The sequence below is a fragment of the Microtus pennsylvanicus genome, chromosome 3 (genome assembly GCF_037038515.1).
Source record: "Microtus pennsylvanicus isolate mMicPen1 chromosome 3, mMicPen1.hap1, whole genome shotgun sequence".
Taxonomy (NCBI): Eukaryota; Metazoa; Chordata; class Mammalia; order Rodentia; family Cricetidae; genus Microtus; species Microtus pennsylvanicus.
The window spans coordinates 127091589-127104463 of record NC_134581.1 but is presented as its reverse complement, the minus strand read 5'-3'; the positions used below and the strand labels follow the sequence as shown (position 1 = coordinate 127104463).

The following is a 12875-nucleotide window of genomic DNA, read 5'->3' as shown; positions in this document are numbered from 1 at the left end:
TCTGAAGCTCTTGATATGAAATTTAAGCCTTGAATCAAACAAAAGAGATGGTATGTTTTTGAGCATTTCTACATGTCTTCCTGAGGCTTGGTCTCTAGTCAGACTCCTTGGGAGGGGATAGAGCCCTTCAGAGTAAGGGATTAGTGGAAGGGAGTTAGGTAATTGGAGGATGACCTTGGAGGGATACAGGGACCCCCAGCTCCTTTTCTCTCTCAGTCCCTAAGGAAAATAGTTATCCTGAAGATAGCTGGTTGCTTATCAAATGTTACCTTCCCTTTGGCTTACATGAAAGAAATGAATTAAATGCAATTTCGCAAAGAAAAAGCTACCGAGATTTGTTCATATTTGAATCTGACTTAGCACTGAAATGCAGTAAGAAGAATTTGACATTGAAAATTCTTAATTCATTAACAAATGCAAAATTTCATCTTTGGAATTTGTGTCTTGGCTTACAAATTCTAGTGTAGCAAAACCAGAGAGATCTGACAACATAATTGATTCAGGATATCTTCTTGTGTATCTAAACAAAAATTCATTGGGGTGTAGCATCTTAGGAACTTAGCCACACTCAGGCTTTTGAAATGATTTCCCGATTTTTAGAAAATTTTATTAGACTTTTATTTTGTAAGTAACTCTGAGGTGTACAGTAATAATTGAGGGAGGCCCAGTGGGTGAAGGCATTTGTTGTTAAACCTAATCTCTGGGATTATGCATGTGGTCGAAGGAGAGAATAGAACAGTTTGTTCTTGGCCTTTGTTTACTCCACAACATGTGGGCATGCATGTGTATACATTCTCTCCCTCCTCACACACACACACCAAAAGGGCATAAAATATAGAGGATCATTTTATGTTTTACCCCAGAAAATATAGAGAATTCAGCATCCCCAAACCCCACTTCTTCAGTTGCTTGTATGGTAAAATCTTGGGTTGGTAGTGTACATGTAACAGTTGGGGAGCCAGTGCTGACACATATCATTAACTAAGACCCATAGCTTTTATTGGGTCTACAGAGAATTGCAAGCTTCAAATCCCCAGTTACAGAATCTAGACTGCCTTTCTCTACAGAACATAAACCGTTCTGTTTCTCTCTCTCTCTCTCTCTCTCTCTCTCTCTCTCTCTCTCTCATTCCTCCTCTCTCTTTCTCTCTCTCTCATGCCACACCATACATTTACTCATTTTAAATGATTATTGATAAATTTATATTATTTCTATCATGTTTATAGCTGTTCTCCAATTATTTTCTTGGTTATTTTTTTCCCATTTTCTTTTTTTCAGTTTTTACTGACTTGATTAATTTTAATTGTACATTTTATAATTCTATTTTATGTCCTTTCCTAGAATGTATTAATTATAGCTTGACTTTTTGTAGTGATTGTACTGGATTGGAATATGTTTAAATACATATACAACTAATGTAAATCTATTTTCAATCACATGTTCAGTCATCAGTGTAAGTATTTTATATCACTGTTTCTGGTTCTTCTATTCTTTATAGCATGTATCATTAATTTTGTGTATAGAAGGTAAAATCAAATTTAATATTGCTAGCATTGTGTTGAGCCATTACATAGTCATTCAATTTGGAAAAGCAAGAGAAGCCATATTGTTTCACTTTCTTCTCTGTCTCTGCTGATGTGCTTCTTTTCTCAGTGTAGAAATTTCTAACTTAACTTTCCTCCTTTTAAGGCTAACTGTGTTGAATATAGCAATCTAGACTATTGGGGTTGACTTTCAACATACTACCCTTCTAGCTTGAGTACTTAGAAGTCCCTTGTGCCTCCTCTGTAGGAAAGTATTTCTCTCTCTCTCTCTCTCTCTCTCTCTCTTTTTTACATCTTGTCCTTTGTTTTTCTGCTGTTTGAATATAATAGCATGAGAAGTACAGGTTTATCTTGTTATATTTTGTGATATAACATTTCTTTAAGTAGTCTTGGCTGTCCTGGAATTCACTATGTAGACTGAGTTTGACTTGAACTCACAGATATTGGCCCCGTACCTCTCTAGTGATGAGATAAAAGGCTGTCTCCTTTTTGTACAGTTTTTTTGATGTGGGGGTTCTCCTCTATATGCTATGAATACCATTGGTGAATAAAGAAACTGCTTTGAGCCTATAGCAGAGCAGGGCAGAACAGAGGTAGGTGAGAAAAACTAAACTGAATACTGGGAGAAGGAAGGCGCAGTTTAGACATGCCATGGAGCTGCCACCAGAGACAGACATGCTGAAACCTTGCTGGTGGGTTTACCACAAGGCTCATTGTAAAATATAAAATAATGGAGATGGGTTAATTCTAGATGTAAGAGCTAGGTATCAATATGCTTAAGTAATTGGTCAAGCCACGATTTAATTAATACAGTTTCTGTGTGTTTTTTTTTTGGGAGTCTGGGCAGCCAGGAAATGAACAAGTGGTCTCCTTACTAGAGTTTTTAATATTTATTCTGGTTGGAATCCTTTGATTTTCCAGAGTCTTTGAAAAATTTTCATCTGTCACAGTTGACATATTTTATTCTTTTGACATTACCATCATCCCTAACTTCTACCTCTTGTGGTGAAATGTATGTGAATTTTGTTACATTTCTAAAGTTTCTCTTTCTCTTTGTGTCTAAATTTTGGAGGAATCAGAAAGAAGAATGGAGTGATGTGTCCCTAACAATTCTAAAATCTAGTGCTGCAAATAATATTAATATTTAGGTCTTGAGAATAATCCTCTGACTTGATGCTTTGCTCTCTTTAACTACTCAGACAAGGGATACCTTGCTTCCTGTTCCCACAGTTTGTATGCCTCATTTTCCCCATGTTTGAAAGGTCTCACTATGTACTTCTAGGTGGCCTGGAAATCACTGTATTGATCAAACTGACCTCAAACTCATGATACTCCTCCTGCCTTAGCTGTGAGAGTGTGGGGATTGCACAGGTGTGCACCTTCCCAGCCAGGTGGGTCCACTCCTGTGGTAGTTGAGTTGTGCCTTGTGACCCAAAGGCTGAAATCACACCCTGGTGGTTGGTTTGTTTGTTTGTTTATTTATTTATTTTACAATGCAGTCTTCTGTGTGCTTAGAGAAAAGAATAGTCTAGGTTTCTTCTCAGGTCAATGGTTAGTCTTCTTGTTAGATGCAAGTTGTTATCTGGTCAAATTCTTTATAGAACAATTATTCTCAATTCTTTACAGAACAAGCATTCTCAGTTCTTTACAGAACAAGCATTCCCAGTCCTTTCGATAGGGCTCTGTCTTGACTTTTCTAAATCTTTAAGTCCTGTTACCTTTTGGATTAATAATTCCATCTTTGAGTCATTTCTTACATCCACAGTTTTACGAAATGTGTTCAAGAACTAAATTATTTCTTAAACATTTGCATTTACAGATATTTCCTGAGCTCACAAGTTCTAATACCACAAACACAAGGCATGCCCATATTCTTTACCACTTTATAACGAGGAGCGTGTTTTTAAATCTAGTTTCCAATAGTTCTTTATTTCTTGTCCTTACTATTCTACCAACATTCTGTTTCTGATACTTAGGGGATTCTCAGGATTGAAACTTTGTCTCCAGCTCTCCACTAAGGTCTGGGCCCTCACTAGGTCTTTTCTAGCATTCATTTCAAAATTTCTTCCGCCTCTCTGTTACTCAGTCCCTAGGCCACTTCTACTGATTTTAGATACTTGTTATAGCAGCATCTCGCATCTTGGTTTAGTTTCTTTGGGATTCTGTAACAAAATGCCAAAAACTAAGTGGCTCATAGGTAATAGGAATTGATTTCTCATAATCCAAGAGGTTTTGAAGTTCAAGATGAAGGGATCAGCAATACTGAACTCTAACAAAATCCTCCTTCCTGTACAAATATCTTGTCACTACAAATTAAAATATAAAAGGGAACCAGAACTTCTCAGGGGCCTGTAGATGATTATAAAGGCACTAGTCTAGTCATGAGAGCTATACTTTCATAACCCAGTGACCTCTGAAGGCCACATACCAGGACATCAGGGGCTACATTTTAATTACAATTCTCTTCAGCTTACAGTGAGGTTATATCCTCATTATGACACCACATTGAAAATACCATAAGTCAAAATGCATTTAATGCATCAAATCTACTGACCATGATAGCTTGGCAACCCAGTACACTGTAGAGGATGGATTGTTGAGAACAATGGCTTGCTTCTGTTGTCCAGTAAAAATTTTAACAAAAAATACCCAAATACAAAAGTCCAAGTACAGTTTCTATTATATGTACATTATAAAATTAAAAAATCAAGGCAAACACTGTGAATCAGCATTATCTGTGGTTGATGATTGAAGGTTGTATTAATTGCTTTCCAATGCTGTGATGAAATACCATGAGGAAGACAATTTAAAAAAGTTATAGGAACAGGAACGGAAAGGTAAGAACTCACATACTGAACCAAAAGCATCAGCAGAGAGAGAAAACTAGAAATGATGTAAACTTTTAATCGTCAAGGCCCACCACTAGTAACATACATCCTTCAACAAGGCCACACCTTCTAATCCTCGCCAATCAGTGTCACCAACTAGGACCAAGTATGCAAAGGCTAGAGACTATAAGGAACACGTATCATTCAAATCACTGCAAGACGGACAGAAACATTCAGACCATACCTACTCTAATATCACTTATAATTGTATTAGATATATTATGATCTAAAATTTCCACGTGAAAGGCAAATAATGAACGTGTCATGGTGTCACATGCCTGTACCTCCAGCAACTCTGAAAACTCTGATGGAAGGGTTCATCACTTAAACTCAAGAATCTGTGATCCATCCAGGCAGCATAGCGATCATATTAAAAACAGGCAAATATCGTAACATTGGAATGCTAGACCAAATTACTTTATAATGCTCACATGGACCACATTTTCTATTTATTTATTTGTTGCAAAGTAGGAGAGAAACCTCATTTTATTTTATTGAGTCTTTTTTTATTATTTATTTATTAAAGATTTCTGTCTCTTCCCCGCCACCGCCTCCCATTTCCCTCCCCCTCCCCCCATCAAGTCCCCCTCCCTCATCAGCCCAAAGAGCAATCAGGGTTCCCTGCCCTGTGGGAAGTCCAAGGACCACCCACCTCCATCCAGGTCTAGTAAGGTGAGCATCCAAACTGCCTAGGCTCCCACAAAGCCAGTACGTGCAGCGGGATCAAAAACCCATTGCCATTGATCTTGAGTCCTTGAGTTCTCAGTAGTCCTCATTGTCCGCTATGTTCAGCGAATCCGGTTTTATCCCATGCTTTTTCAGACCCAGGCCAGCTGGCCTTGGTGAGTTCCTGATAGAACATCCCCATTGTCTCAGTGTGAGGGTGCACCCCTCGCCGTCCTGAGTTCCTTGCTCTTGCTCTCTCTCCTTCTGCTCCTGATTTGGACCTTGAGATTTCTGTCCTGTGCTCCAGTGTGGGTCTCTATCTCTGTCTCCTTTCATCGCCTGATGAAGGTTAATATTCAGGAGGATGCCTATATGTTTTTCTTTGGGTTCTCCTTATTTAGCTTCTCTAGGATCACTAATTATAGGCTCAATGTCCTTGGTTTATGGCTAGAAACCAAATATGATTGAGTACATCCCATGTTCCTCTTTTTGGGTCTGGCTTACCTCACTCAGGATAGTGTTTTCTATTTCCACCCATTTGCATGCAAAATTCACAAAGTCCTTGTTTTTTACTGCTGAGTAGTACTCTAATATGTATATATTCCATACTTTCTTCATACATTCTTCCATTGAAGGGTATCTAGGTTGGAGAAACCTCATTTTAAAACAATAATACTGATCACACAATTGGGAAAATACTCATGGGCATAGTCTGTGAATCTTTATTCACATAGGATTTGAAACTTCAGGTCTTGCAAATGTCCATAGGCTAGAGCAGAATGGGTGAAAGACAGCATAATTTTGCTGTTCTGCAGTAGTATGCTCCTGGTGACCTGAACTCTTTCTCAATATGTTAAATGCTGATGCCATGAGAAATCATACCTGCTCTTTATCTGAGCCTTATCTGCTTTAGTGGTTGAAAGTTTGTTAAAGGTTATATTTTTGAATCCAGTATTTTAATTTGTTGACATCCCAAAGTAAAGGTGAGACTAGGAAGAAAGAATGGTAAAGAATTAAATAATCTTCAAAGGAAAGGGTGAAGTGCCTTAGCCAATTTACTCTCTGAAAAGACGACAGGGTCTGGGAGACAGTAGAGGCTAAGTAGGCAACCGCACACTTGCAAGCAGGTATCTCCCATTAAGAAAGACTCAGAGCTAGCTGAAAATCAGAAGGATGCTGAGCAGCTGGTAACATTTCACGGAAGATGCACTGAAGGCTTTCTGAAGCGGTTGGTTGGTCTTTTCTAAGTTATCACGTGTGTTTTAGAAAATATGGACATATTCCAAATTGTCAGTGTCAATCATGACATGTCATAGGTGGGTTTCTAACATTTGAAGACTACAGTATCATAAAATGAGTGATTTGTGTTTTAACTTGCATTCACTTTTCCTTTCTGTACACTAATGTTGTATGCCTATAATTTTTTAAAACTTCAAATACTTTAGTACATTTGGGGCATTTTTTTAAAAAACATGGAATTGGGCATATTTATAAAACATACCATATTTATCTTTATGGTTCTGAGTTTCCTCACTAAGGAGGTTCTTTTTTTCGTAACTTCATCTATATATGTGAGAATTTTATAATTTGATATTTTAAAGACATGAGTAATATTCCACTGTGTAACTGCTCTATGTTTTTATTATCCATTCATCCAATAGCAGACATCTAAGCTGTTTCTTTTATTTCTGACTATTATGAACAAAGCAGCAAAAAAACAGCAAAAAAAAAAAAAAAACAGAATTGGGTTACAATCTATTGAGTTTTTGGCCAAAGAGGTCCCATGGGAATCCAAAACTCTAGGTTATTGTCAAGTCTGTAGGTTGCTCTCCACAAACTGACAGCAAGGTTCTGTTGCTGAAGACAACAGCTACACAATTCATCGAACATGAAGATGTCAAGTAGGTGCCTACATAAAGCCTAAACTTCTACGTGCTAGTGCCTTTGGCACAGGAAGGTAGTCTGTATGCTACCAAAAGAGAAATGTAAGCACCAAGACAGCCACAAGTCATTTGGTCTACATCGTGCAATGCTTGCAAGATATGCTAAGGCAACGGTGACACAAAGCTTGTGGGAGTGACCACCACTACCTGATTGCACTTACGACCCACTCCACAAGATGGGACCCTTATCCAACACTGCTTGGTTGACCAAGAACCAGAGACTAGATAACACAGGGACCTAGGGTTAAACCAAATAATACTTCTCTTTAAAAGATGTAGTGATAAAATGACTCCTAATGATATTCCACTATACTCATTCATCAATGCTAAATTCCATCTTCATCAGAAGCTCAGGAAATCCCCTGAGAAAAGGAGTCAGTACGAGCCAGAGGGCATGGGGAACACCAGGAAAATCAGACCCTCTAAATCAACATGAACAGAGCTCATATGAACTCACAGAGAGGGGAACAGCATGCACAGGGCCTGCACAGGTCTGCACCAGGTCCTCAGTATATTTATCTTGGCTTCTGGTTTTGTGTTCTTATGATGTTCTTAAATGTGTGAATGAGTAGGTCTCAGTTTCCTGTCCCTTCTCTTGGGGTTCTTTTCATTCTGTTGGTGTGTCCTGTCCAACTTTGATGTGATAGTTTTTCTTTTCTTTTATTATATATTATTTTGTTATATATATTTTAAAATGACTGAAAACCTAGACACTAAAATGTAAATTTCTACTTGCTGGGAGAAGGAAAGTTTGTTTTCTCCAATGGAGTGACACTGGGTATATCAAGCACTCTAGCCTTAAATTCTGCAGTAGCTGACCAACATATAATGGACTCCACAGTTATTTTTTTATCCTTTTGTTTGGTTATAGGTTTGTTTTTTTTCTGTTTGAGTGTTGTTTCATTTTGTTTTCTTAGATTTGTTGTATTGTTTTTTTGTTTATTTTGAGAAGGAACTTAAAGTTGAGTGGGTAGGGAGAAGATCTAGAAGACTTGGGAGAGGGAAAGAATATGATCAAAATATATTTAAATTTAAAAATTTAAAATAATGAAATATAAAAAAGAAGAATAAATAAAACCTGATACGGGGTCCTTTTCTCCAACTGTTCTTTAAAACAGAATATTAGCATCTTAACTATGCTGTTCTTAGGTTCAGTTCCCTACAAGAGAGCTTTTCATGATTCCAATTGAACTGAGTTAAAAACTACAGGAAGTCAGCAAAGAAACCTTTGGGGGGACGCTGGTTTTTTTTTTTTGTTTGTTTGTTTGTTTGTTTTTTTTTTTTTTTTTTTTTTTTTACCAGGAGTGGAATGGGCAGCAGCGACAGGTTGACAGAGACTAGTCACTGTGGCCATGTGCTGCCTGCACTTCAGACTCTTAGGAGACACTGCCTCTGGGCAGACTCCAGGAGGCAGACCAGGCTGGCAGACACCACTGCTGCAGCATCCTCCAGCAGAAGGTGGCATTCCTCTCTGACCTCCCCAGGAAGCGCAGATCTTTTGTGAGACCAGCCAGGTAAGATAAAGATTGCTGCCGGTAGTCCTATTATCCAGCATGCAGGGAAACTTGAGGCTGTAGAATTCGGTGGGGTGACCGAATGTGTCCCGGCGCTCCAAAACAGGGCGTGAGCTGGGTATACATGTTCTTAGGAGTTAAGAAGCTTCTTTGATGTAGTCAAGGGGCTGGAATCAGATTTCGCCAAGTGGAGGGAAGAGCTTGGGACCCAGCAGCCACCTCCAACTCTGAACCTGGAGGAATCTAACCTGTGTTTTTAATTCTGCTTCCAGCCAGTGAGTCCCCGGCGACAGTGGGCTGAGTAGCTAGCGGGGAACGCCCCCTCCGGTGCACCGCCACAAAAAGGCTCAGAGATTCAGACAGTGCCCGGGTGCAGATCCCTGTCAACGCAGACTTACAGACACATCCCGCGGGGCTACTGAGTGGAATCGGAGTGGTCGCCGGCTCCCCTGCCGTCGCCAAGATGTACAACTTGTCGCTCTCTGAGCCCGGCGCAGGCAATATGTCGTGCGGCAGCTCGGCTCTGGGCTGTCTCAACGGGTCGAGCCCCGCGCCTTTGCCGCTGCCCCGGCCACTGGCAGTCGCAGTTCCTGTCGTCTATGCGGTGATCTGCGCGGTGGGACTGGCGGGCAACTCGGCGGTGCTGTACGTGCTGCTGCGCGCGCCGCGAATGAAGACTGTCACCAACGTGTTCATCCTCAACCTGGCTATCGCCGACGAGCTCTTCACCCTGGTGCTGCCCATCAACATCGCCGACTTCCTGCTGAGGCGCTGGCCCTTCGGGGAGGCCATGTGCAAGCTCATCGTGGCCGTCGACCAGTACAACACGTTCTCTAGCCTCTACTTCCTCACCGTCATGAGCGCGGACCGCTACCTGGTGGTGCTGGCCACAGCCGAGTCGCGCCGGGTGTCGGGGCGCACTTACGATGCTGCGCGCGCTGTCAGCCTGGCGGTGTGGGTGCTGGTAACCCTGGTCGTGCTGCCCTTCGCGGTGTTCGCCCGGCTGGACGAGGAGCAAGGCCGGCGCCAGTGCGTGCTGGTCTTCCCGCAGCCAGAGGCTTTTTGGTGGCGCGCCAGCCGCCTGTACACACTGGTGCTGGGCTTCGCCATCCCGGTCTCCACGATTTGCGCTCTCTATACCACCCTGCTGTGCCGGCTGCGAGCCATCCACCTAGACAGTCACGCCAAGGCTCTGGACCGAGCCAAGAAGCGTGTGACCTTGTTGGTGACAGCGATCCTGGCCGTGTGCCTCATCTGCTGGACGCCTTACCACTTGAGCACCATAGTGGCACTCACCACCGACCTGCCTCAAACACCGCTGGTCATCGGCATCTCTTACTTCATCACCAGCCTGAGCTACGCCAACAGCTGCCTCAACCCGTTTCTCTACGCCTTCCTGGATGACGGCTTCCGCAGGAGCCTTCGGCAGCTGATATCCTGCCGTGCTGCCTGACGCCCTGTGGACCCGAGGCAGCACTGCCAGCTGGTTTCAGGGGAACCCTGGGAGTGCGGTTCCCAAGCAGCAGGCCCGACGTCTTGCGGCCCCTTCCCAGCATACAGGGCCTCCGGCCCTTCTCAGAACTGAGCGATCCTGGATTTCACCAGCCCTTAGGTGAGGTCCAGGACAGCTTAGGTAAGGACACGGCACTGGTTTCTCCCTACAGCTAAGGGCAGAACTTGACCCCTGAACTTAGGGAAAGTGACAGGCAGTGTTGTTGAAACATGAATCCAACTCTGCCTCATCTTCTCCTGAGTAGTACATCCCTAGGATGTAGCAGGCGCCCCCCTCCGGCGACTCAGCGCTAGGCTGTGTTATTTTGCTTCTTTGCCTTCCAGGACAGACGCCAGTGATTTTGATCACGCTGGTAAACAGCCTGTCCTGAACACTCTAATTGCCGGGAACGGCGTTAAAGACACAATCACTAGAGGTGTGGAGTTGAGCTTGCATGATGAAGGAGGCTGGAGCCTGGCTATGACTGACAGGAATAGAGATAATCACCCATCCAGTTTCCCAGACAACCTTCTTTCCAACCCCTGGACTCAGGCTAAAAGATCGCAAGAGCCAAGAGTCCAGAGAAATCACCAGAGCCGGGTTCCAGCGCCCTCTTGAGGAGCCAGGTATCCAGCGAGTTTCCGAGAACAGTTTTTACACTGTGGGGCACCAGCCAGCAGCTCTTAACATCCCTGTCCTTCCTGGTGTCTGTAAGTACTCCAAAACATCCCTCCTGCCTCCTGGACTTCACTGGTCTCACTCACCACTTGGACCAATTTATATGTGTGTACAGTTTTTCAGGACGAACTCTGTAAATAATACATATGTCGTCATCTCACAGGCTACTCAGAGGACTGTAAAATATAAAAGTGCAACTTGTTTCATCCTTGGTTCCACTTCCTGAATATTCTTTCAGGACCTCCCTTCAGGGATAGCCCGGAATAAGACCTACATGGCACCCCAGCCTTTTCTTGGCTAGACCCTTGCTTACACTCTAACCACAGGAAACTCCCAAGCTTTGTTCAGTTCTAGGGATTGCCTCTAAAAGCCCAGGGAACACCTGTTTCTGCTTTCCCACAGGGACTTCTGGTTACCTGTTTTTTTTTTAATCTCGTTATATCTACCTATGGAAGACAAGCTTAGAGAGAGGTCTGACCAGCCTTCTGCAGTTTGCACCTCAGACACTAGGTCTGGGATGACCACACTCATCAAAGACTGCACTGTCTTAAATGGTGTGTTTAGGATGAATCATTGGAAGGAATGATATGATTTTAAGGTTTGTCTCCTATGGAAAAGTTGGATTTTATGTGTAACAAAAGTGTTGGTATCAGATTTTGTTTAGCTAGTTTGGTACCCAAGCGAATTTCTCTGTTATTTACATTCAAAAGACCCTTCAAAAATACGCAGAAGGGAAATGCTCTCTCTTGAAAGAGGGAGACCAAGTCTGTCTCGGATTTTGGTGAATGAGAATTGGCTCCCTAGTTCTTGGGAATGTAGGAAAATTAAGATAATTTTCGAGTATTAGTTAAGAAAGTTAATCTAGAAGCTGTGTATCCTGTGTGTAAGTAACAGCAAATTGGTCTAAATAAAGCTTTCCATCGGTCATGCCTTTGAACCATTAGCCTCTGATGTGTCTTCAGGAGGATCTGGAATTTATTCATAGCCTATAAGTTTCTGGATAACATTCTATAGGAATTTCATTAAAGTTTAATTCTTGTATGAATGCTCTGTGATTTTTCAAAAACAGTGTTTTAAAATGGAGTGACATTTAAATTGCACAGGGTGATGGATAAAGGAGATGATGGAACTTTGACCACAGATGCTAAGCACCATCATCTTAACTGGAAATTTGGTCTTCACTAGCACAGCAACAGCACAGATCAGAGGGAGACTCAGGTAGCTTCCTGTTCATTGCGTCACGCCTTCCTGAGATGGGCCTGTGTCTCTTCTGTGGTCTCTGGATGCTGGTGGAAAATCACAGCTAGGGATATTATTTTGTCCCTTCCCTCACATCCAGGTACAGACTGGCAACCTAGTTTGCACAAAGAGAACTCAGTATCAGTGTCACTCTGGCTTCCTAGGTTTCTGGTTATCACTGTATCACCTCCAGGCCATCACCAGTTTGTGAGATTTGGGAGTCCAGACAGTATGTCTAATACCTTCCATTTATGTCTTAGGTAATACATAGAATAAATTAGCAAACAAGTCATATAGGAGTAGAATCTATAATTCCATGTTAATTCTTACAGCCTGTGTAAACTATGCTGTCTGTTTACCACTTCTAATATTTCAAAATGTGGATTTGGTTTTATTTAATTTAGTATAATTGAAAATGTGGCTTTAATGCTTTTTTAAGAAATGCAGGAATTTGCTAAACAACTGCAGACTTCAGTCTAAAATAAAAGCTGAAATATTCTGTGTGATGAATGTATATTGTGTTTTTAAAAAAAAGGCAACAAAGAAAAGAAAACAAAAAAAAAATCAACCAAGCAATAACAACAAAAACAAACCCGGGAAATCTTACCCCACAAAATGAACTTGCATCCCATGGTCAGGAAGGCAAAACAAGTGTGATCAAGAGACAAGAGAGTAGAGAAAGATTGCCTGAAGCAGGGGAGAAGAGTCTGAAAAATGACCATGCCTTCACTGGCCACGGGAGTGCGGGGAATTTATCTGGAAAACCTGTACATATAGCTCTGGGAAAGCTTCAGGACAAGTTAGATGGAGCTCAGAAAAACAAGTAAATGTAAAAACATTTTAAGTGTGCAAAAGTGAGGTTTCTTGAATCTTGTTTGCACTCGAATGGAAGATTATATGTCGGTGATTTA

General features: G+C 41.8%; 1 protein-coding gene across 1 annotated transcript; it reads left to right on the top strand.

The window, feature by feature from the left end:
• Positions 1 to 8960: 8960 nt before the first annotated feature.
• Npbwr1 (neuropeptides B and W receptor 1) lies at positions 8961 to 10122 on the top strand. Its single transcript, XM_075968045.1, has one exon. It carries the CDS (start codon positions 9019 to 9021, stop codon positions 10006 to 10008), a length of 990 nt encoding a protein of 329 aa, XP_075824160.1. The 5' UTR covers positions 8961 to 9018; the 3' UTR covers positions 10009 to 10122.
• The last annotated feature ends 2753 nt before the right edge of the window (positions 10123 to 12875 follow it).

Bases quoted from the DNA above. Each gene is read 5' to 3' on its own strand.
- Npbwr1 (XM_075968045.1), top strand. From the start codon at position 9,019: ATGTACAACTTGTCGCTCTCTGAGCCCGGCGCAGGCAATATGTCGTGC.